Source organism: Pogona vitticeps, chromosome 8 (genome assembly GCF_051106095.1).
Source record: "Pogona vitticeps strain Pit_001003342236 chromosome 8, PviZW2.1, whole genome shotgun sequence".
NCBI lineage: Eukaryota > Metazoa > Chordata > Lepidosauria > Squamata > Agamidae > Pogona > Pogona vitticeps.
Genome location: NC_135790.1, coordinates 16,052,359 through 16,078,838, shown reverse-complemented (window position 1 = coordinate 16,078,838; position 26,480 = coordinate 16,052,359). Strand labels below are relative to the sequence as shown.

Genomic DNA, 26,480 nt, shown 5'->3' with positions numbered 1-26,480 from the left:
AGAAAGATATCATCACTGCGGGGAGGGGGGCGATGATAACTTCCTCAATGGCTCAAGGGGGCGTTTCTTTCAAAAAGGTTAAGAACCACTGTTTTAAACTACCTTACAAGCTCTAGTGCCACTAGTCCTGAGATCTCTCTCTCTCGAAAAACACAGAAATTCCCTTCATTTGGCGTAAAGAAAAAAGGAATGAGTTTGATCCGGGTTTAGTCGCACTCAGAGCAGACCCACTGAAATCAATGAGAGCAAAGTCAGACCTGCTTAAATCACCCCACTGATTTCAATGAGTTTATTCTAAGAATGTCTCACAGCTTTTTTAGATGGGACTAAAGTTCTACCCCAGCTGGTCCCAGTCCAAATGGGAATAGGACTTACCAGCCTTCATGTAAAGTGGGGAAAGGGCATTGAACATATTGGATAAAGCCTTCTGTAATCAGGATAGGGAATAAAACATAGTGCAGAAATCTGTATGTCTACAGATATTTTAGCCCCATATGGAACACAGGTTCCCACCCAGTATAATTGCTAGATTTTTTTTCATTGTTATTCACCATTACCTCATAACGACCACTTTCCTCATTTATAAGCACCCCATTTTTCTTCCATGAAATAGTAGGTTCAGGATGTCCTCTAGGGGGCATGCATTCTAACAATAACCGTTCTCCAGTTGTCACCACCAAGTCACTCGGATGAAGACGAAATTCTTCTTGAAGAGCTGCAAAGAAACACAAATGAAATTCTTCCAGCTGATAAAAGGTCAGCAGCAAACTACCCTGGGAAATTCAAATGTTTTCTGAATTGTTTCTCAGTGTTGTTATCTATCAATGTCAGAAGTGAGTCTATATATTCTGATAGTTAGAGATTGATGGATAGAGGCCACAGCACAGCAGTACAGGACATGCTTTATAAACAGAAGGTCACAGGTCCAGCCCATGCTGTCACCCAGGCATGTTGGAGAAGGCTGTTGCCTGAAAATATGTCAACAAGGTCAAAGTTGGTATGACTGAGCTAGCCAACCCATTGGTCTGATGTGTGATACAGGCAAGTTCCTATGACTGACCTGTTTTTCCAAGGCACAGGTTGGAAGCAACGCACAAACAAAAAATTTGCTCTCATTACTCCTTACTTTTCCTCTTATGAATACTGAAGGGCAACGACAGTAATGGAATGTTTAACAGTAATGGAAAAACCTACCGAATGGTTAACGTTTTAGAGCAATAAGGTCAGAAGACCTGCATTCGTAAGATCGAATCCACGCGACGGAGTGAGCTCCCGTCGCTTGTCCCAGCTCTCGCCAACCTAGCGGTTCGAAAGCATGTAAATGCGAGTAGATAAATAGGTACCATCTCGGTGGGAAGGTAAATGGCATTCCATGCCTAGTCACACTAGCCATGTGACCACAGAGGATTGTCTGCGGACAAACGCTAGCTCTATGGGTTGGAAACGGAGATGAGCACCACCCCCTAGAGTCGGACACGACTGGACAAAATTGTCAAGTCAAAATTGTCACCTTTACCTTTTTATCATTGTATTATCACAATTGCTAAACTTTAATCATATAAGGATTCTGTGCCATATTTATTGTCACACTCGTGGCATTATAACTGTAATTTAATAATAATAATAATAATAATAATAATAATAATAATAATAATAATAATAATAATAATAATAATAATAATAATAATAATAATAATAATAATAATAATATTTGTGTGCCGTCAAGTCAGTTCTGACATTTGGTGACCTTTTTTATGGTTTTCTAGAAAGAGAGTACAGTACTCAGAAGTGGTTTACTATCCTCTCCTTCTGGGGGGGGGTGTTGTCCTGAGACTGTGCAGCTCGCCTGTGACCCCACAGGCTGGCTCTTCTGCGATGAACAGTGGGGAACTGAACTTCTAACCTCAAACTCTGCAGCCACTCGCTGAGTGATACAGCCAGCCTCACTGTCATTTTCCTGTAATTATTTAAGGCAGGAAGAATATGGATATGTGTGGTTTCTGTTTTAACTCAAAGGGCCCTGCACCACTTAAGACCAGAATAGGGCCCTGACTATTGTGTCTCCAGCAACTACACCGTTGAGAAAGTGAGGCAGTCAGACACCTACAACTCCTGGGAGTGGCCGGAGCATCCCTTTCCTCTGTTAACATGTTGCTTTAGGTAATCTGAGGTTGATCAGCTCCCATACTTCCTCGAGTAGGCAGCTGTTCAGTCTCAGCCTCCTCTGAGTGATCCAGGACTCTTATTTTTAGCTTAAAAGAAGAACAGAACACATATGCACAAACACACAGCCTGTGTTACATAAATATAGGCAAGCAGTTCTAAGCTCAGTTTTGTACTGAGTGGAATGTTGGAAGGACAGGCTACACCCAAAAGAATGTAGACTCCATGTCATCTCACTAAGGGACCTTTCCCACTCACTCTCTCTCTTCATTGGGACAGTAGCAGTCAATCTGTTTCTCTGGTGTCGTCATTTGTCAACCACTCAGCAAGTGCTTTACACAGTGTTGTTACTTTCTGCTCCCCCTTTTCTTCCTGCCCTGCCCACTTTTTTAAAAATAACACTTTAAAAAAGCAAACTATCCTACAAATGTCAAATTTTCTGGGGGAAATGGGGTGTGGGGCAAGGGGCTCAATCCATTCTGGAAAGAGGCTGGGGTGCACTTTAAGAGGAGCACAAAATTGAAACAAATAGCCCCTGACCTGAAATCAGCCTTTGTCTGGAATGCACTGTCCTCATAACAATAATGCCACAAGTTGCTTTCACATGATTTGCATGATTTTTGCAATTTTACATAATTTGCATTTGAAATGTTCCAGTTGACTCCTCTTGACTTTACATCCTTAATCTTCCACCTGAGGTAACCACCTAATCCTAATTACAGGTGGGTTAGCTGTAGCAGAAATCCCACTCTATCTATCTATCTATCTATCTATCTATCTATCTATCTATCTATCTATCTATCTATCTATCTATCTATCTATCTATCTATCTATCTATCTGTCTGTCTGTCTGTCTGTCTGTCTGTCTGTCTGTCTGTCTGTCTGTCTGTCTGTCTATCTATCTATCTATCTATCTATCTATCTATCTATCTATCTATCATCTCCCATCTAATCAAAGGCCACTCTGGACAGTTTACAACATAAGAAAGTAAACAATAAGCAAAACGTCAAGCCTACACAATAAACCAAAGCATCAGCATTAATATAAAAAACAAATACTGTACTAAATAATATAATAAAACATAATAACGTATCTAAAATGTGGGAAAAACATATCTAAAAGAGGCGTTCAGAACAGATAACTCGTCGGTTGTCAAGGCATGTCCCACCGGCCCTTGCCAACATAGGTAATGATGAGAAATTATGGGAGTTGGGCCACCTGCCCTCCATCCCTCCTCTAAAACCTTCTAATCCGGTGGTGTCGAACTGTGGCCCTCCAGATGTTCTTGGCCTTCAACTCCCAGAAATCCTGGCCAGCAGAGGTGGTGGTGAAGGCTTCTGGGAGTTGAAGTCCAAGACCATCTGGAGGGCCACAGTTCAACACCACTATTCTAATCTAAATCAAAGGCCATCAACACAACCTGTGGCAAGGAAATAAGAACAAGCGTAGCTATTTATGGGAATCTTCCTCAGTTGCTGCATCTCCTTCAAATATCATTGTCTCAACAACCTCAACAAGGGCACACAATCAGAAAGGAAACCCCATAGAGAGCAGCCTTTCCCCGTTCATTTAGTTTTCAGCCTGTTTCCTGATTCCATCCCTCCAAGAGGATGTGAATCTATTTGTGATATAATCAAAATTCCAGGGGATGAGTTAAGTGCTTACAAGAAGCAAGGCTGCAGAGACCATACATTAGGATGTTATTGCTAGGTATTTTTAGCCTTTTGTCCCCCATCCTGATTGTTTCTAAAAGCCACTCCACCCTACATGCACTCCATCACAGCCCAAGAGAAATAATTTAACTGCTTTGCATTGATTGCAGTTGAACAAAAAAAAGACAATATATTTTTGCATTCAAGAAAGAAATCTGGCATTCAAATGAAGTGGAGATATATTATTATTTTTTTTGCTACAGCAATTATCTTCACCATATGACAATGTGATTTCAACATCTGGAAGGATAATATTCTGTTTAATTGCCTCAGAACAGATGTGTAGAATGTAGTCATACAAACATGACTTTCTAATGAAAATGACTTTCTTTTGTGTAAAGAAATTATATATATAAATTTTCAATGACTTAACACTTATTTGGAACTCAAATTTATCCCAGAGCTAATGTAACTTCAGAAAATAATCCCATCATTGCTGTTGTTGTTTAGTCGTTAAGTCGTGTCCGAGCCTTCGTGACCCCATGGACCAGGGTGTCATTGCCGTAGTTCACCTCAAATTAAAGAAAATACTAGCAATCCAGTTTAGACATGCTCAGAAACATCATACCTAAATTCTACTTGCTCTAAACTGACAGTGCTATTAATCAATGTGATCAACAATCTCAAAAGCAGAAATTTAAAGGGGGAAAATGAGTGGACAACCTAATAAGAAATACAGCCAGTGGAAGACAGATGAAAATTAAGAAGACAAGTAATTAAATATAAGAACATTTTTTTAAAAGCTTAACAAAACTAAGGCAAAATGATGGTGCAAAGATACAGAAACAGAAAACATTGAGAAGATACACAACTACATTGTGTATAAAAAGAACAAAAAGGTCCAGCCATGTTCAAAAAATGACAATGCCATGCCATCTTGGATAGTAATAATTCTCTAATACTTGTCAAGCGTAAAATTATGATGGGGAACAAGAATATCAAAGAGCTGTTTTAAGATAACAGACCAAAGGGAACGGAAAGCATGATAACATTTGATACAGAAACACTGCAATTTTACCTGCAGACAATTCAGATAGCCAGCAAAGTTTACTCAATAAAGTAAAATGGACTACAGTACATAATAAATACAAACTAAAAATGACTGTAACAAAAAAACCAAGTTCATGGCAATCATAAAAAAGCAGGCAGCCCAATAAATGCTGCTAATTATCCAAAATTGGATGTGGATTATGTTGGCCAAAAAATTCTTGGAATTTGGTTGAATGAACAGTGGGATTGTGCTTTGCAAGAAAAGAGCAGACTGGTCCAGTTTCCTTAAGATAAGATCATAGGCAATCAAAAAATTAAAACTGGGTTTGCAAATGCACATTATTCAGTACTGTGTATTCTCAGTTCTGCTATCTACTATTCTCAGTTCTGCTATCTCCACAACTAAAGTGGAGGGTTTTTTTTTTGCATGCAGTGCATTTGCATCGCCAACAATTTTTGGCAATTTCACCTGCAAAAATCAGGCGATCTATCTATGTAGCGCACTATTATCTCCTCTTCCTAGGAACAGCTCTCAGAAAACCATCATACTACAGCTGTTCTCCAAAATCGAAGCAGGAGAAAGGCTAGCTAGCAGTGGATGAGAAATCAGGGCATATAAGAGAACTCCAGTTAGGATGTATTCCTAACTCGAAGCCCAGAAGCCACTGTCTATAGTAAATTTGACAATACTGGGGCTAGATGGACCAATGAACTGTAATCCAGTAGCAAGTCACAACTGGAGTTGTGCCGCCTAGAGTGGTCTGGTAGTCCAGATAGGCGGGATACAAATCAAATAAATAAAATAAAAAATAAATAAATGGAGTGTGACCCAGTGAATTCATGGGGATTTGATGAGTCAGCTCCTCTGTAAGTTCCATTGATTCAACAGGTCTAGTGGTGACTTTCTGCCACATAAGGAAGCTTATGTTCCTACAGAAGTTGTTTCTCTCATAGTCTAACCCAATGCTTCTGACTGGACAGGAGGCATCAGAGGTAGAGACAGACACTTCCTGCATAACAGCTGTGGCATAGATTAGTCAAGATAATCAGATGAATCAAGTATCAGAGAATCATAGAATAGTGAGGTTGGTAGGGGCCTACAAGACCATCAAGTCCAACCCCCGCTCAAGGCAGGAATACAATCAAAGCATATCTGTCAGGTGATTATCTAAGTTTTTCTCGAATGCCTCCCAGTGCTGAATAGAGGGGAACTAGCACCTCGCAGGATTTGGAAACTATACCTCTGTTACTGGAGTCTAAAATAGAATTAGTCTTTTTTGTAGCCACATCACGCTCTTGGTTCATATTCAGCTTGTGATCTACGACAATTCCAAGATCCTTCTCTATTGTAGTATTGCTGAGCCACGTATGAGTAGAAGCACTCTGGCCAGCCCCAACATTCTCCAAAATTATTCATTTGTTGTTGTTTTTTTACATGGGAGTACATTGGACAACCATCTGTCAGATCTGCTTTGATTTGGATTCCTGCACTGACCCAGAGGTTGGCCTTACAAGCCCCTTCGGAGTCCATTATCCTATGATTCTAAATCACCCTCGACCTACTGTTGGAAATGCTGTGGTCCTGAATTTTAGCAGTTCATTCTGCCTTATTGGCCTATCAGCCACCAGACTCATTGACTCCTGAAACTAAATGCCAAGACAACTTGACTGCCCTGCTGACTTTATTTTTGTCGCCTACAAAGATGAGACCAGGATGACAGGACATCACCTGCCTCCCGACATAGCCTGATTCCCTTGGGTGGGGAGGCTTCTATTTGCAAGCCACACTTTAAATGCAGAGCCGTGGGGCATACTTAATTTAGTGTTGTGAACAGAAGCATCTTCCAAACCGTTCTTTGCTGGCATGAATATTTATAGCTGCCAAACGCCACCATGAGCCTTCACGCTGGGCCAAGGGAGTCAAACACAGCCCAATCATTAATGAAGTGTTAATTCGAGAGTCTCTGGGCCTGCATATTAAAGAGGATGTGTAATTGCATCAATAATTAGTGCTTCATGGTCCTATAAAAGTGACACCATAGCCTCAGCGGTGAAGCCGGTGCAGTCCAGGTGTACCATATACGATATTCTGCTTGGTTTTCTCATATTAATCTGGGAATAAAATGCCTGCTTATTTATGAGGGAAGCAAACGGCAAATCTTTATAATGCAGGACAGCAACAAAATGAATTATCACAGATGTACTTGTGATGGCTACAGCTTTCTCATTCTTATTCTATACTTTTACTTTTGCTCCCTGGACATTTTATTTATTTTTTTAAACACAAGATTTTAGAATTGCCTCCTTTGGATCATCAACTGCCCCCAATTCCAAGCTTTGATTATGAAAATCAAGTCTCTAGTATGTACAGCCTCAGAGGTACAAGGCAAAAAAACGTGGAGGTCAGTGCTTTGACCTACTGCTTGGGAGAAACAAGCCTTTCTGTGGGAGCATGCAATAGGTGAAGTCATTTATCATGGGTCAAGGTTGCAACATTGAAAACATGGTTTTTTGCCTGGAGCATACAACTGACTTCTATTCACAGGAAACTGTTTGCAAAGGTGCCTGCACTATTTATGTGCAAACAGTGCAATACCCTGGGGGATTATGGGAGGTACAGTCCAAAAAAGGAACTTTTCAATGCTCTTAAAGGTCTATGACTGTATGGCAGGCTTGTCCAACCTGCGGCCCGAGGGCCACATGCGGCCCAGGTCGGCTCGTAATGTGGCCCAGTGCAATTTTTTATTTTTAAAGAAATTCCAAAGTTTCAAGTTACACTGCCGGCGCTTGCAGCCGGAATGCGGCCAGGGCACGTCACAACAGTGGGGGGGGGGGAGAGAGGGAAGGAGTGGGAGGGGAGGGGAGAGGGGGGCTGTGTGACTGCACTGTGCCATCCCCGTCAATAGGTGGACCCCCTCCTGGCCCCATAAGGCCACCGGAGTAGAAGCTGGCAGCCTCTGCTATCTGAGATTGCAGCTGCCGGTAAGCACACTTGGAGTGGGGCTGCGGAGGACAGCTAGGGCTACCCCCCCCCCGCGGCCCAAACCAAATTTATGTGCGGTCCAAACCAAATTTTCATCTTCTAATGTGGCCCAGGGAAGGTGAAAGGTTGGACACCCCTGCTGTATGACCTTTCCGAACATTCCATTCCATATTATTTAGCTCTAAAAAGATCTTCACCGGGGCATATCTTCACCTGGAAGGCTTTGAACACCTTACTTTAAAAGGTGAGCTTTGACCCCATGTGTCTTTTAATATATTTGGGTTACAGATTCAGGTTTACCAGCTCTTTCCTGGCAGGCTTCTCATCTTCAACTACTACATGGCAGCCAGGTAGAGAATGATTCTCTTCTTAATGAAAACCACTGTAGCTATTGAATTTTTCCAGTGGAGATTGTTGCAAATTTTGTTTGGTTCTATTTTAATTAGTCACCCATTTATTCACGAAGCTAATGACAAGAATTTGAGATTTTCTTTAAAAGTAAATAAAGCAGAACTTGACAGATTTGCCCATCCATAATTGAAGAATTTGAGCTCTTTGCCTCCAGAGAAAGGGAAAGATTTCACCACCTCCCCCTTTCAGAAGGTTTAAGATAAAGATATGAACATACTCAAGGAAGTCATTACTCTCATTATTTTAGGCTGTCTTAACATGATGAGGCACCTCGACAAGGAATGTTCCATTCCCAGAAGATTCATCACCTCTGGAAAAGCAATTTGTGCGACCAACTATCTGTGTAAAAAGTCTCTGTGCAAAACTAGAGTCCTTTCCTTTGGAGAAGCAAAACACATTCACAGCCAGAGTAAAAAGATACAAAAGACCCATCCAATGCTTTTAATTCTTAAAAGTCCACCAAACAAAGCAACTGCTTTCCTACCCCTTTGCAATGTGCATTTTATTTGTGTTATTTGTACAAAAAACATTCTTGCACTTTTCACTGACCTGGACACAAAAATCCTAACAGTCTGTGACTGCCTGCCATTGTCAGACTACCGCAGGCAAAGAGGGGGGGAAATATGATCCTCATTCTTGCACGTGGAATGGAAACAAGCAAGGATTTCCATTGTTAGACAGGGGAACAAGTTCTTCCTTAGCAACCCGCTCTCCCTCAAATGGCTGTGTCCTGCTGCAAACAAAGCTACCTGCCAAACATCTGAGTGCCTCACCTTCTACATAAAGAGAAGCATTCTTGCTAATGGCTGCGCCAAGATGGTTTCTGGCCACGCAGTTGTACACCCCTTCATCCGATTTCCCCTTCTTCTGGCTGAGACGGAGGAAGAAGAGGGACCCATCCATCAGTAGGGTCGGCTGTGAGGTTGCATCGTCTTTGTTTGTTTTCACATATTCTCCATTCCGGTACCATTCAATTGTGGGTGCCGGGTTCCCAGTGGCGCGGCAGTTCAAGGTAGCAGGTTGGTCCCAGCGAACCACAAGGTCAGAAGGATGATCAAGGATCTGGGGGACAAATTCTTCTGAGCGAGACTTTGAACCTGGGGGATAACAGAGGAAGAGAAAAACAGAAATACCAATTTTTTTTACCATCAGTTCCTTTCATTTTTTGATCTGCTGTGGTGCCAGGATTGCTAGACTTGATAGATTCAACGTTCTACCAAGGCCACAAAAATTTACTGAGATAATCCTCAGCCTATCACTGCTTGCACAGCCTACCTCTCAGGGTTGTTATGAAAATAATGTTTAGGAGATTGTGCATGCAGCCTTGAGTCCAGAGAAAAATGATAGGGGTACAGCATTGTTGCAGAACTGCAGGTACTGCTAGATAATGTGCATACAGTGGTGCCTCGCTTAACAAGCGCTTTGTTTAACGATGAATTCGCTTAGCGATGACTTTTTTGGAGCATTTTTGCGCTCCATTTAACTATGTTTCCTATGGGCGATTTCCGCTTAGCGATGTTGGGACCATGCTCCACATAACGATTAGGTTTTTGGGTCCCCTGTTTCGCTTAACAATGGTTTAAACAGCCTCATGTTTGCTGTTTTTTAATTGTTATAAAGTTAAAGTTTACTGTGTAAAATGTTTGAAATCATAAAGTGCACTTAATAAATCCTTTGTTAACCAAATTTGACTTTGTTCTGACTCTTTTTAAATTTGTTGTTGAATTTTTTTCCCCCATTGAGATGCATTGAATGGGTTTCAATGCGTTTCAATTGGGGAACCGCATTTCGCTTAGCGATGTTTCCTATGGCGATTTTCGCTTAAGGACGGCAATCCATTCCTATTGGAATGGATTATCCGGTTTTCAATGCATTTCAATGGGAAACCGCATTTCGCTTAGTGATGTTTTCCCATAGCGATGATTTTTTTGGAACCAATTAAAATCATTAAGCGAGGCACCACTGTATTCAGAAGTCATGATAAGTCCGAATTCTTTCAAATTCTTGTTTGTTAGAGGATGCAGCATGCTAGTTCATGCTACCCAGTTGTTCCCTCTGTGAAGAGAAGTGGCTAAAATAAGCCAAGGACTTTCTATCCATGATCTTCGTATTACAATGTCTACATGCAGCACTCTGACTTGCCTTTCCCTTCACAAGCCAGAAGAATAATCCATATTTTTGGTTTCTTTCTCTGGAAAGGATTCTGACTTATCATTGCACATAAAAATGGTCAGAAAGGTATTCAAGTCTGCAGCATCTCAGAGATTTCAAGCCCCAAACTTTTGAGACTGGGTGTAGGACATTGTGATGTCAAAGAGGCGAGGCAGCTGAGGGTTGTGGTGAGGTCTACCCCCCCTCCACCCTGTTGTAAGGACTTCTGGAACAAGAAGGCTTATAAGTCACGATACTGGAACTCCACACCTTGCCTTGCTCCAAATGCCCAATATCAGCATTTCCAAGAGCCAGGAGCAAATGGAGGGGACTGGGGAGAGAACTGGTGGGCCCATGCACTTGGGCCAATGATGCCATTGGGAGCAACACATACAAAGACCTTCAAACTGAGCCAGTGAGCCCTGGTGCCAATTGGAAATGGGTAAAAATGGATGTCTGCTTCAGACACAAAATTCAAACTATCTTCTTCACCCTTGAGATTTATCTCCTCACCTACAGACCAAGAGAAGCATAGAAATTCCTGAAGACTTCAGCTGGCACCCTGGCCATTGTCAGAGTTAGGTCGTGATTAGAATGCTTTGGCTCGCCCTGGGAAGGGTAGTTTTGAAAGGTGTGATCTCTATTAAAGTGACCCTTTCATGCATACAGAAATCATTCTAGTCCAGCTCTAAAAAAGAGGTAGTTGTGCATTGAATCGGGATTAGGTGCCGACTTGGTCAGGCTGTTTCGTGATTTCCTTCAGTTGCTGGAAAGTAGCTAAAACTCAACCATGCCACAAGTGGGTCAACTTCTTTGTAAGTTCTGTTGGTTCAAATGGGACTACTAGTTGTGATTTACTTTATCTTAATAAGTTGCAATGAGAGCAGGCCCATTTGAATCAGCACAGCTTACAGAGGAGTTGACTCACTGAATCCCCACTGGGCCTGTATTTACTATGCTAAGCAACAGGATTTCAGCTACTGGCTGTTCCTTGACATCCTTAAAGTGCAAAATAATGGTTATTATTATAATTCAATGTCCGTGGCCTCATATCTGTTAACAACACTGCTGTTGTTTTTCCTTTCTCCCTTTTCCTGTTGAATATGAGATTCAGATTTCAGAGCAGACAAACAAATTCTAGACTTAAATAAGAGATGGTAAAAGCCACCAACTCCAACAACTAAGGCTGAATATAATGGTATTCTCCTGCTCAACACCCCATCCCTTGAGAATCCAGCTCATTATTATTGCTGAAACAGATGGTAATTCCTTCGGCATGTCCTGTGCAAAACTTCCGGACATTGTCTTCTCAGGGAGGACAAAAAGTCATGGGCCTTTGGTCACAATGAATGGAATCCGCAGGCTGGTGGATCTCCAGGTGCTCCTCCAGACTTTAGACCTTCCAACCATCTCTGTTTCCCACTGGTAGTCTCTACTTTCTGGATCTTCCCTTAAAAAAATTCCTCTTGCTAATTTTAATCCCAAAGCCTTCTTAAACAAGCATCTTTATTCCAAGTTTAAGTTTATTGTATTAGCTAAAAGCCGTCACAATGGTTTAAAATACAAATATAATCGAATAAAATCAGAATAAAATCACGGAGATATAAAATAATAAGAGGCTGTTCATATCTGGGAGTCTCCAGCACAATTGATTGCAATGGCTCTCAGGGAATTAGCACAAATGTTTCTGGCCGCTTTTGCTAACAGTGCTGTTCTGTAAGTGATATATGGGTCACAATCCAAAAGCAACCTGACCACCTTTGTCTGAGGGCTTTCGTCCTGTAGAGCAGCCAAAATGTTACCCAGGAAATTTTTTCTGGAGTTTTGATAGAGCTGGCAGTTAAGTAAATAGTGGACAACATCCTCTACCTCACCTGCTCCGCAAATACACAGCCTCAGATGCTTAGGTACATTCATGTACCTGCCGTCTAAGACAGCAGTTGGCATGGTTTGATAACGGAGTTCTGTGAATGCGGTTCTCAAGGAGGGAAAAGTAAGTGTTTGTAAATATTGCGCCCTTGAGTGGTTTGTTTTCAACAGATGGTACCACTGAGAGAAATTTGAAGAGTGGATTGAGGATAAGTCCTGGTCATTATCCAATTTGTAGAGCCAGGCCCTCAACATTCTTTTAACACCAGAAAAAACAAAAATATCTGTAGAGAGGGATATAGATTTTAGTAGGGCTTGAACTGAGGTTGCCCAGCCGCCACTCTTCCATTGCTCTACCATGCAACGTTTAGGTAGACGGTGGTCGGGCATATCCATCACCCTCTTACAATAACAGAGTAAAGCTAGCTTTAATGGACACCATACCTGTCTCTGTTCTGAGAAAAGCTGCTGGGGTACCGCGAGGATGTGTCTCAGAAATTTGTTCTGTCCTACTTCAAGATGGTGTAGGTTGTTCTGATTTACACCCCAGATCTCAATTCCATAGAGCATTTGAGAGATGACCCTCCCTGAAAAAAACTTTTATAGCTGGTGTTACAAGTTTACCACCTTTGAGATGGAAAAATTTGACCAGAGCATGGCTAGATTTCTGAGCCGATATTTTCGTGCTCTGTATCTGGGATTTCCAGAAGTTTTTCTCATCAAAATGCACTCCTAGGTACTTAAAGGTCTGGACTTGTTCTGTTTTGTTTTCACCTATAGTCTTTATGCTACATTCCTTCTGCATAAAAAGCAAAGTGTTCTTCTGGTCAGTTTACTAACACAGCCTGTTTCACCAGCCAGTGCAGGGCAAAACTGCAGCAGGAGAAACCAATCCTTAAAATGCAGGGTGTCAGCTTTCCCTGCGGTATCCATAGGTACCCCTTCAGGAGCAGCATGGGCCATTGACACATGGAGAAGGAAACTCAACCAATGGCCCAGACAGTTGAAGGTAGCCTGGATTCAATGGTGACTAAAACCAGAACCCCAAATAAGCAGAGTGTGCAACATTACACACCATCAGGGCTTTAACAAGAGCATATGCTCTGCCATCGAGAGATAAATCTCCTGATGAATGTTAGGAATATAAACACCTGCAACACCTCCTGATCCCCACTTTTTTTTTAAAGCATAAGCCTTCTGCTTCATTTTGGAGGGGTATACCACATTCTCCTCCTCCTTTTTGGGGGGCTCACTCTTATGCATCAAGTGACAGGGGGTGGGAGACAGTCCTGATTGCCCTGTAGGTCAACATAGTACAGTAGTTCTAGCTCTGCACAGCGTTGACACCCCATTTCTCTCATTCTCTTTTTCTCTTCTTTCATGTGATCCAACACAGAGAAAAAGCTGACCATGGTAATATTATTTATCTCTGGGCTGTGATCAAGCCACAATTAAAGTTAAAACAGCATGGGCTGCTTAGAATTACCCACAATGCATTATGGAAAACTTAAATGACTGAGCCACTCACAGCGGATTGGTGTCAATCACAGCCCACCTTTCAGGAAGTCCCCTTTCCTACACCAGCACGTGAGAGGATCCACCAGAGGGCATTTGGTGGGGGAAACTTCTAATCTGGTGCCAGTGTTGCCTACTTACTTCCTCCCTATTACACACCACTGGAGACTCATATATCTTTGTCAAGGATGGAAATCAAACAGCCCCTCAAGGCTCTTTTTCCACCAATGAATCACACACAAACCAACAAGAAGAAAAACTGGCACAAAACGAAGACTCCTGGAAATCTCTAGAAGTCTGGATTGCCTTCCAAAGCAAGTTTAAAGGCCTTCCTTTAGCACAGGGAAGGGGTATTTTTGTTTATTCCATAATGGGACATGAACTTGTGATGTCCACATGTTTTGAAATAATGCCGCGCAGATGCATTTTTCAAGGCAACCCTGGCAGCAAAATTTACCCTCTAGCTTCAACACCTCTGCCCTAGATGAATCACAGCATTATTGAGGGCAGTGGGTTTAATTGCATCTGGGTGGAATATAGAATCATAAAATAATGGCATTGGAAGGAGCCTACAAGGCCATCAACTCCATCCACCTGCTCAATGCAGAAATCCAGATCAAATCTGACATACAGTTGTCCAATTTTCTCTTGAATGCCTCCATTGTTAGATTACCTACCACCTCATCACTTCCCAAGTCTGTCTGTCTGTCTGTCTGTATATGCATGCATGCATGCATGCATGCATGCATGCATGTATGTATGTATGTATGTATGTATGTATGTATGTATGTATGTATGTGATTTAATTTAATTTAATTTAATTTAAATTATACACCACTGCATTAGTGCAAAAGCACTATTCTGGGCAGTTGTTTAACAGCAGGCTAAAACATATATTAAACAAACAAATAAGCAGTAAAAAGGTAAGTAGTTCCATTATTGTACTGCTCTAATAGTTATCTGGAAGGTGAATCATGGCAACTGGATTTCTCTCTTATTAGGTTGAAACGTTTCGCTACTCATCAGACTAAAGAAGCTACTACCTAATAAGAAAGAAGTCCAGTTGTCATGACGCCGCTTCCAGATAACCTCACCTGGATGGCAGAGAATCTTCACAGATCTATTGCTCTAATAGTTAGGAAGTTTTTCCTGATATTCAGGCAAAATCTGGCCTTCTGTAACTTGAGCCCGGTTATTATTTGCCCTGTATTGTGGAATGATGGAGAAGAAATTCTGCCCCTCCTTTGCATGACTTTCTTTCAAGTATTTGAAGCGTGCTATCATACCTCCCCTCCATCTTCTGAACAAGAAGATCAAGGTAGAGGTAGAGCACTGGGGTGGATGGAACTCACGGTCATATTTGTTTGTGTCAGACAAAGCTTGTAAGCTGTGTGGGGCTGTTGAGGACAGGACAGTCTGGGGCTCTCTCTTTCCAAGGGTTGCTATAAGTTGGAGGCAACTTGACAGCACATAACAGCACCCATGTTTCTTGTTTGGTCTTGGTATCCATTCCCCTTCCCTGCCTGGAAACTGCTGCAGTCTCAGCAGTCCACAGCGCTACTAGATGCTGCCTTCCCAACAGGAACCCAAAAGTCAAGTCACTTCCCAGCTTGGCTCCTGTTACAGGACCCTAAAAGGACGTGATACCAAGGCATCTTTCCTCTGCCCACCCAGCACAGAAATGCAGTCTGCCTCTCCATCCATCCTGCTTCCCCGTCCATTACGTATTTATCAACCACATGAAAGGCCGCACAAAAGGAGACAAGTAGGTTGCACCTGGCAGGAACATTTCTGGAATGTCCTGATTTTCCATATTTGGAAAATATTTGTGAAAACGCAGGAAATCGAAAGAATGGGCCATTGTGTACAGGATCCCAGGAGTTTTGTAAAGCATTTCACATTTTCTGTTCACTCTAGTGGCAGCACATCATGATACTAAGAAATTAGGGATTTTAACCCACCCCCGATTAACAAATAAGCAAAGCAGCGAAAACAAAGCAGGCACTCCAAGTCCTAACTGTTTCGGGTTAGAATAACAAGGCAATCCTAAATATGTTTACTCTGAAGCAAATCACTATCATTTCAATAGAACTTACTCTGCAGAGCAACTAGAGATTAGCAAGTTACGTTTTTTGGACTATTTTGGATGGGGGACTCCAGGAGCTATTGCCCCCCAAAATAAATTTTTGAAGCTCTGGTTTTAACCATAGTTTGACATAAGTCATATTGGGCTGGACTCGAGAATCCATAGGGTCTTTTCCAGCTCTATAGTTCTAAGATTCTTATGTTACATTATTATTATTTTACTTTCAAATTTAATAGGTTTTGGACGGTAGCTAAAGAGACAAATTATATCTTGCAGTTGAGTTGGGTTGACTGTGATTTAGCCGTCTTTCATGACTGACAAATGGGCTGATGACCCAAAAATGCTCATTAAACAAAGCAAGTTAATTTGCAAACCAATAAAAATGAAAAACACTCCTGCAACAACAATAACACACAATCAAGACCTTTAAGGGATTCTCTCTTCTCAATGTGGGTTACCATCCTAAAACATTTAGCCTGACCCAAAGATTCCTTTCTTCCTACTGAGTGGAAGAGGTGGAATCTGCACAGAGGCAGTTGACAGCTTCTACAAGAAATTCCTCTAATCTGAACCGTGGATCACTCACCTTCCATTAACAGAAATGCTGTCCAGATCAAGAGCCGTTGCATCACGACATGGATTATCCTTTCTCCAGACATGGTTATCTCAATACTGAAATAACTTCTTGGGACTCAAGAAGATTGACTAGATGCCACTCACTTCCTCCTTTTTCGGCTATTTGTTATTAGCAAAGGAGATTGCCCATCTCTGCTCCAGAAGACACTACACTTCTTAGCTCCGTTTTCATTACACTATTTGCAACCCATTTGGTAGTAGCGCATTCTTTTCCTGCGGTATTCGCAGGATACAGGAAGTGGTGGGTGTGAATTTTAGTGGCTTCCTCCCCTCCAGCTTCAGTATGTAATCTACCAGTAGTACTACCAAAAACAAACTCGCAGTCCCTTCTTAGCTTTTTCCTGTTTTACAGGAAAGTTGAAATCTGTCCCTTCCTCCAGACAAACAAGACCCCTTTCAACAGAATGTTTTTTTTTCCTGTTCTTCACTTCCTCCTTGATTCCTTTCTTTCAGTTATACATGATTCATCCACGCCCTCACATACCTAAATCATGCTCAGGAATATTTGAAGGCTTTTCCAAGACAAAAGATTATGAGCGAAACACTATATTGTTTGCAAACAAAGCACAAAACGTACAAAAGAAATGACCAAGCTATAGAAGCCTACAGTGGGGAGAAGAGGGGCAGCCTGGATTCCTTTTTTACAAAGAAAGGATTCATAATATGATGTGATGAGCCTATAAAACGAGAAAGTTGTGACAATCTGGTTTTCAGGCTAAATTGAATAATTTTTGAAAGGTGATCAAAATATAACCATGCTTCAATTCATAATTTTTTAAGTGACAATTCACATTTCACTTTCCAACCAATACATTTCCCCAAATTTCCAAGTTTTGTACAGGCCAAATTCCAAGGAATATTTGCAGTCCTGCTGAAACATTAGCAAGTTTAGGTACCTCAAAGGCTAACAATTTTTATTTGACATGAGCTTTCATGGATTGTAATCCACAATACACATCTGATTAAATGGGCTGCTGTCCATGATAAATGGGCTGCTTTTATGATAATCTTTATGGTGTCCCAAAACTCTTTTCTTTTTCTTTCTTTTTCTTCTGTCTCTCTTTTTCTTTTTGATTATAGTGAAATTGAGAAGTTAAATTCCTAAAATGTAAGACAGTAAACTTTTAACACACACACACACACGAAAAGTACAGCAGATATGTAAGCTGCATGTGTCAAGCATGCACTGTTGACACACTGATTGGTATGTGACCCAGACATAGTCATGCTTAACCCAGACCCATTGAAATCAATGGCATACGTCTAACTTCTAGCCCCAAGCACAGTACATAGATTGACTTAATTACTGACTGATGAGTGACGTTTTATGTAAACCCCATTGATTCAATGTGTCTACTTTACTGCGAACAACCAGTTCAATCCAGGCTACTGAGACTTTAAATTGTTTCTAATACATTTGCCCTACTGATTTTTTAAGGAGAAAGGTGGGGTAAAGATATTTCAAATAAATAAATAAGAGTCACATGACACTAGTACCCAGAAGGAGTGGAATTGATGCTATTCAAACTGGTCATAAAATGGAGCCCTTTGCTTGATTTGCTGAGAAGCTGGAAAGCTATTAGATCAGGAGGAAAGACTGCCCTGATTTTCTGCCACATGCACTGTTTAACACAGCGGTTCTCATAATTTTCTGTCAGAGCCATAACTAGGAATTTTGGAACCTGGTGCAAACAGCACTCAGTGTCCCCCCAAATCAGCCCCATGGCGTAGTGGTTAAACTGCTGTCCTGCAGCCAAAATGGTGCTCACGACCCGGGATTCAATCCCAGGTAGCCAGCTCAGGGTTGACTCGGGCTTCTATCCTTCTGAGGTCAGTAAAATGAGTACCCAGCTCGCTGGGGGGGGGGGGGGGCAATGTGTAGCCTGCATAATTAACTTGTAAACCACCCAGAGAGTGCTTGAAGCACTATGGGGCGGTATATAAGCAGCACGCTTTGCTTTGTTTTAATTCATTATGTGAAAATAATAGAAGAAATAATTACAGCACTGAATCCATCACCTACATCTCCCCTTCGTCACCATTGTTTGAGCTGCAACTCGGACCTTGGGAAGTTGTCTGTCTGTCTGAGTCTGTGTGTATATAAATAAGCTGATGTTCTGTACTATCCAGCCTAGTGTACTGAACTTTGGGATGGATTGTTTTCTGATGAGGGAGACCTTGGGATGTCTGACAAATATTTTAAAAGCCCCCCCCCAAAAAAAGAGAAAGGGAACCCTTAAAGTGACCCCACTGAGCAAGCACAATGTTCATGGGGCTGGTCTGAGGTCTTCGAAACTTAAGATTTTCTTCTTCCCCCTCTAAAGATTTGTAGTATTATTTTTATGCAGGACCTGAAGACATTTCTTCATAAAGGCCTTTTGAGCTGCTTTAATTTTTCTTGATTACCATGATGATCTAGGTGGTTTTTATTGTTTAGTTTAGTCGTGTTTGTCATCAACTATGTGTATTATTGTTTCTTAAAATGGAAAGTTCTGATTAAAAAGGGGTAATACATGTAATAAATGCATTTCTGCAAACCATGTGGTTCTCCAAAGTTTCCTAACCCTTCCCTTTTATGCACGGCTGGTGCCACTTTGGCTACTTAAGGATCCACATTCAAAACATGACTTTGCCATCAGTGTATCAAACAGCAGAAGGCGCAGTGTTCTGATTCCAACACTCTATTTTCATTGATATGTGCAAACGTATTTTCAATAACTGTGGCACAATCTGTGTGCCAAAAGTCTCAGCCACAGGAATGTTTAGCTCATGATGGCATTTGGAAAACAACAGATGATCACATCTCGACACAAAGAGACGCACACAGCACACCAAACCATGCAGAATGCTCTTCAGTCAAAGAGCCTTGTGACACATGGGAGTAATGGCCACAAATCACTTGTCCAAATCTTCCCCTCCACTATCATTTTGTGAAGCATAAATCTTGTTTTGTGTGGTTTTAACAAATCTTAGGTGCAGGTATATTGGCGCTTACAGATAGAGCATTGAGTTGTAATATAAAGCCTCTGCAAATAGTCAGTATTTATAAAGAACATTTGACTAGGCAAGAACAGGAAGCAGCAGGACGTGCCATGAATTATAATTCTAAACAAACAAACAAACCAAATGTGATTGAAGAGAAGCGGATTGGGACACAAAAGGCCAGAGTCAAAGAAGCCTGGGGTGACACTGGACAAAGATCAGAAGTGATTGTTATTGCAGTCACTGCATGGTCTGTCTGATACTGGGTGAACAGGAAACAGGTTCTGAGAGACCTCTGTGACAACATAGGAATGGTGGGATCATTTTATTTATTTATTTATTTATTTATTTATTTATTTATTTATTTATTTATTTATTTATTTATTTATTTATTTATTTATTTATTTAATATCCCACCTGTCTGGTCGGGTCAGGACCACTCTAGGCGGCTAACAACATAAATACTACAATAAAATTGATATATAAACAATTATTATGGTATGTCTCCAAGATGGCGCTGGTGCCGGTCGACTAGCGTTTCTCTTGCCGACCCAGCTTGCCTCTTGGGACTTTCTCTTTTTCTTTCCTATTTTCTCTCCCCTTTTTTTCTCTCTTGTCCATCTCCTCTCCCCCCTGCTTGCTTTGGTCTCTGTCTAGTGTCCCCCGACGCTGCGCTAGCGGGGAGAAGTGTGGAGCGTGGAGCGTGGGGGTGCGCCTGCTTGAATCCCGGACGCGAGGCGGTTGCGGCTCGAGACGCGAGGAGTGGGGTACCGAGCCGCAGCGGATTACCACCGACCGGTCGCTGGGCTGTTCGGGAGCCGGGAGCCCCTCCCGTTTCTAGCGGGTGGATCCAATTTGGGGAGCGGCTGGAGCGAGCGAGGCACGGCGGAGCAGACGGAGGCCAGTGCGGTTTGAGCTTTGGGGTGCGGGGTCTGCCGCGGCCGGAGGTTCCTGACTGGTTTTGCTTGGCCCCGGGGATTTGGTGGAGCCCCTGTGAGCGATCGGAGGCCGGCGGGATCCCAGAGGAGTGGAGGAGAAGGGGGATCGGAGCCGGCCGGAATTGGGAGTGTGTGGCGTTGTCCTGGGGACCAGGGAGAACTGGCGGGTCCGCTGGATCGCTGGGGCTTTTGCGAACCGGCGCCATGTTGGCGGCTCCCTTTCTTGTACCTGGCCTCTTTGCTCGTTATTTTATTCTTAACAAAGGCGCTCACCAGACTGACTTCCAAGAGCTGGGAACGGCAGGGACTAAACTTTTACCACCTTGGCTTCTGGCGCTACTGGTGCTTCAGTCCAGGCCTGGAAACATCATCAATCTGGGCCCAGAACTAATACTTAAAAACTGCAAGTCTCACCCCATGCATAAGAACAATAAATTAGCTCCACCAACGAGACCAACGATAAGACCACAGGTTGGAAGATTGAAAAACTTGAACATATGGACAACTATTATGATCCTCTGTTATTAATATTTTTTTTTCTTTTACTGACTATTTAATTTTATTTATTATTAAGTTTCATATTGTTGGTTTATATGTTCTTTATTGTTAAATTTATTTTAGTATTGTATTGTATATATTTTTTTTTAGTATATTTGTATTAAGTTATTAGTTTCTTTTTTTTTTCTTTTTATTTAATTTATTATTTTTCTCTCTCTCTTTTTCTCTCTTTTTTCTTTTCTCCCCTTCGTCATGGAATGGGGGGCCTGCCTTCCCAGCGAGGGGCCACAAAACATCCCTGTGATAACGGGTAGAGGGCGATATGGCGTTGACTCCATCCCTACACGTGTCAGAAGAACTACGAACAGATGTTTAAAGGCTGTTCCTTGTTCTGAGACGGAGATCAACCCCCAGTATCGAGGTAGCCAGACCAGCCAGCCCTCCACTCTGCGCCTGGTGTTGTTGAACGCCAGGTCTGTATCTAATAAAACCCAACTGATTTATGACCTCATTCAGGAGGAAGATGCAGACCTGGCCTGTATAACCGAAACATGGATTGGCGGAGAGGGGGGTCCCCCCCTAGCTCTCATCTGTCCGCCCGGTTATGCTGTTCAACACCAGGGTAGACTGGAGGGACGGGGGGGGAGTTGCCATTGTTTATAAGTCCACCTTAGAGGTAATTAGGCGCTCCTCGGTGGTAAGACCGGGTCTTGAGGCTCTCCACGTGTGGATTGGGGCTAGGGACGGTATTGGGATCTTGCTGGGTTACCGTGCTCCCCGCGACCCAGCCACCTCCCTACCGGAGCTGGTGGACTTTGTCTCCGCGGCACTGTTGGGCTCCCCAAGGCTATTGGTACTGGGGGACTTCAAAGTGCGTGCGGGGGCAGAGTCTTCTGGTCCAGCTCTTGAGTTCTTGGAGACCATGGCCTTCTTGAACATGTCCCAGCATGTTAACGGCCCTACACACGTGGGCGGCCATACACTAGACCTGGTCTTTTCTACCAATGGGAGCGAGAGTGGTCCGATGGTGACTGACCTTGAGTCGGTACCCTTGTCATGGTCGGATCACCACCTAATAAGATGTACCACCAAGATGGCTCTCCCCCCTCGCAGGGAGCCCGGACCTATTGTTATGGTCCGCCCTCGAAGGCTACTGGATCCGACTGGATTCCAGGATGCCATGAGAGGGATTACGGCTGACCTGGCTGGCGCTCCTGTCGAGGCTCTGGTCGAGGCTTGGTCCACTGCCGCGACTAGTGCCGTTGACATGATCGCACCTAAACGCCCTCTCCGCCGCAGAGATCGCCCGGCGCCCTGGTTTACCCAGGATCTCCGGACGTCGAAGCGGGCCAGGAGACGGCTAGAGCGCAAATGGAGAAAGGACCCGACGGTTTTTAATCGTATAGCTGTTAAGGTTGCTACTAACCTTTACCAGGCCAAGGTAAAGGCTGCCAATCGAACATACCTCGCTAACCGGATAAGCGAGGCGTCCAATCAGCAGGCGGAATTATTCCGTATAGTACGTGACCTATCCGGAGTTGGCCCGGGAGATAGGCCTCCCCCTAGTTTTACACCGGACCAATTTGCAGCATTTTTAAAATCTAAAGTGGAGGCCATCCGCCGGGACCTCTCCCCTTTTTTGAACACAGTGAGTCGAGCTGAGATGTCCAGCGCTCCGTCTTGTCCGGTGACTTTTGATTCTTTTCAGCCCGTTTCGCCCGACACTGTGGCCAGGACGCTTGACCGCTGTCGTGCCACCACCTCCTCTTTAGACCCTTGCCCGGCCTGGCTAATCAAGGCAGCCAGGTCCTCAACAACGGAATGGGCCACTGTAATAATTAATGGGTCTTTCCTTGAGGGCAGATTTCCCTCTGCCCTCAAGGACACACTCATTAGGCCCATAAGAAAGAAACCGAGCTTGGCGGCAGACGAAATTGGCAATTATAGGCCCGTTGCCAATGTTTCTTTCTTAAGCAAGGTAGTTGAGAGGGTGGTGGCCGATCAGCTTCAGGCGTTCCTGGATGAAACAGATGCCCTGGATCCATTCCAATCGGGATTCAGGCCGCGCCATGGAACAGAAACGGCATTGGTCGCCCTGTGCGATGACCTGTTGAGGGAGGCCGACAGGGGCAAAATGTCTGTGCTGGTCCTCCTCGACACCTCAGCGGCCTTCGATACCATTGACCACGGTATCCTCCTGGGGAGGCTCACCGAGTTAGGAATAGGCGGCCGGGCATTTGCCTGGCTCCGTTCCTTCTTGGAGGACCGACCCCAGAGAGTCCAGCTTGGGGAGAATGTCTCGGCCCCGTGGAGCCTCAATTGTGGGGTTCCACAGGGGTCGATCATCTCCCCAATGCTGTTTAACATCTACATGAGGCCGCTGGGGAGGGTCATTAGGGGGTGTGGAGCATTGTGTCATCAGTATGCGGATGACACGCAGCTCTACATCTCCTTTTTTCCAACTGCAGGAGATGCCGTTCTGTCCCTTCAGCGTTGCCTGGAGACTGTACGGGAATGGATGCAGGAGAACGGGCTGAGGCTGAACCCGGACAAGACGGAGGTACTGAGGGTGGGCGCTCCCACAGCTGGGGATTTGGGTGATTCCCTCATTTTTGGGGGCGTGACCCTGCCTGTCAGCGATGGGGTTCGCAGCTTGGGTATCCATCTGGACCCGGCGCTCACTATGGAAAACCAGGTGGCATCTGTGGTCCGTACCGCATTTTTCCATCTTAGGCGGATAGCCCAGCTGCGACCCTACCTTGACGTGGGGGCCCTCACTACTTTGGTACATGCGCTTGTAATCTCAAGATTAGACCACTGTAATGCGCTCTACGTGGGGCTACCTTTGAGGCTGCTGCGGAAACTTCAGGTGGTGCAGAATGCTGCGGCCAGGCTACTCAGTGGAGTGAGAAGATACCAACATATCTCCCCCACTCTGGCCGCATTGCATTGGCTGCCCATCCGATTCCGCATCGACTTCAAAGTACTGATGCTTACTTATAAAGCCCTAAACGGTTTAGGACCTCAATATCTGGCGGAACGCCTCCTCCCACCAAGATCTACCCGTGTCACCCGCGCAAGCCAGGAGGTAAGGCTGAGGAGCCTGACCCCGAGAGAGGCCCGGAAGGAAAAGACCAGAAATCGGGCCTTCTCGGCGGTGGCTCCTCGCCTATGGAACAACTTGCCTCCTGAGATACGTGCGGCCCCCTCGCTGGGCACTTTTAAAAAACAACTAAAAACATTTATGTATAAGCAGGCCTTCCCAACAGCTAATTCCAACAGTTAATTCCTGACGACCTTTTCTTTTGTACTCCTATGATCTCTATTTTCGTGTATTTGTAATGGTTTTAATATTTACTATTGTTGATTGTAAGCCGCCTAGAGTGGTCGAATTTGGCCAGATAGGCGGGATAGAAATGAAATAAATAAATAAATAAATATTAAATAATAAAACATTACACAAAGTGAAAGGAACGCTAAGAGAGGAAAAAGAGTGTCAGGGGGCGTCAGGGATTATCTGATGGGAAGGCCTGCCGAAACAGCCATGTTTTTAATTGATTCTTAAAGATACCCAGCGAGGGGGCCACGCGAATCTCAGGAGGTAAGTTGTTCCAGAGGCGAGGAGCCACCACCGAGAAGGCCCGATTTCTTGTCTTTTCCTTCCAGGCCTCCATCGGCGTTAGGCTCCTCAGCCTCACCTCCTGGCTCGCACGAGTGACATGGGTAGATCTTGGTGGGAGTAGGCATTCCGCCAAGTATCGAGGCCCTAAACCGTTTAATTTTTATATTAACTTTCTGGACAAACCAGAAGTATAGACTGGCCAAACTCCTGTGTGAGTTATAGCTGTAGAAAGGTGATGATGTCACCAACAGAAGGAGATTTTTGGTAAATAAAGGTTTCCTCCTTCTTCTATTCCACAGCTAGCCTGACTCACAAGTAATCAGTCTCATGTGTGAAACTCATGGGAGCTGCAGGATGGGAGGAGGAAGTCTTTCATTATCAAAAACCTCCCTCACAGGTCACATCATTCTTGGTCCATAGGTGCATTTTATGCAACAGGGGGGTTGGCTACTGTATGATTAAGTAATAATCCCTGATATTATTTCTGCTTGTCTTCACGGCATCCCTTAAGTGGATAAAACATCAGCTCTAACTGGTAAGTGAAAACAGTAGACATATTACTGAGCTGCTTCAACTCAGCAGTGTTGGCAGCAAGATGCATTCTGCCTCTAAATACTGCTGCCAATGTTGGGTGGGAAAAGCAATAAAACACAACAGCTCCAACATGGCATTCATTAGGATAATTGAACACATGGAGAAGTGGGCATGAGTAGGGAAGAGCAACAGGCGATACAAGGATTTCAAAAAAATCTCACCAAATTTCTGGTGTGTGGCAAGGCAGGCCATATAGATACAGTATATTGAGACAGAGCCATAATGAGGGCGTGGCTATCAGTGTTTTGACCCAAGGATGAAATTTAGAACCCCCTTTGTTATTTACTGCCGGAACAGCATGAGCCTGCCTTTCCTGAGTGCTTACAGGGCTTCAATCTGCTCTTTTCCAGGCAAAAGGAAACACGAAATAGGCAAATTTGAAAGCAACATGGCTGCCACACAATCAGCTCCCTTCTGCCATCAACCCATGTCTGCCAATCCTACATGACTCAAGCTTGATCCAATGGAGGCCCAAATGCTATGATGGATATTTACAGCTCTTCATTGCAACAGCTTGCTCAGCCTTGCACGATTTCCTGGCTCGGCTGCAAGAGCAAAATACTCTTTTTCCCCACTGAGGTTTCTGCATTTTGTGTAAAATGTTTCTCTGCGAAATTTATGCTGTGACTACATTGACCAAAAAAATGTGGGAAATGCTATGAGACTGGGGCGGTCTGGTTCACATTTTTTTTCCATTCATTCATCACATGGCATAAAAGCAAACAAGACCAGCTCAGAGTTGTCCACGCCTGCAAATTTGTAGTTTCGCCTCCACTGCTGAGGCTTCTACTTCCTCCACAACAGATCCCTTCACATCGATTCAGACACCGTGATCTCTCCCAATGGAGAAAAGTGTTTGCTGTGGTTGACACAATGGTGCAGCGGCTGAGGGGGAGGCAAAAAAATAATATAACTTCTTTCTTTAAAAAAAAACAGCTTGGTGCCAGCATTAGGGCACACTGATATAAAGAAAAAGTAGGAAAATGTGGGTGGGGGTGGGAATAGAGAACAAGAAAAAATGAGAGGAAGATATTACCACACAGACCTTGTTTACAGCTTATTAAAGTAGTTATCCTGTAACCAAACCCACTACAGGGCTACAGAGGAGCTGCAAGCAAGGGTATTTAACCAATTTCCTCCTCTCTGTATGGCCAGTTAATATGAACAGACACGTGGAAACCTGAATTCTCCAGTGTAACTTCACAGCAAGTGAATTCAAATTTCTCTCACTATATAATTGCACCCCTAATGATTTTTCCCTTTGCAATACTAAACACAGACACAGCAAGCACAGAAGACTTGGTTGATGTCTCAAAAACACACAAACAA

The 26,480-nt window shown here is 43.5% G+C and overlaps 1 protein-coding gene across 4 annotated transcripts in view; it reads right to left on the bottom strand.

Annotated features, from left to right (window-relative positions):
- Positions 1 to 26,480, bottom strand: part of ROBO4 (roundabout guidance receptor 4) — a 136,118-nt gene that overhangs the window by 81,705 nt on the left and 27,933 nt on the right. For 2 of the 4 annotated variants that reach the window (XM_072978814.2, XM_078379800.1), the window contains exons 1-3: positions 16,468 to 19,975; positions 9,034 to 9,357; positions 558 to 715 (exon numbers count right to left, since the gene is read on the bottom strand). In XM_072978814.2, coding sequence (XP_072834915.2) covers positions 558 to 715; positions 9,034 to 9,357; positions 16,468 to 16,540 — 555 coding nt within the window. In that variant the 5' untranslated portion in view covers positions 16,541 to 19,975. Of the gene's footprint in view, positions 1 to 557; positions 716 to 9,033; positions 9,358 to 16,467; positions 19,976 to 26,480 lie in introns of those variants that run through there. The other 2 variants (XM_078379799.1, XM_072978813.2) reach the window with 1 other exon arrangement.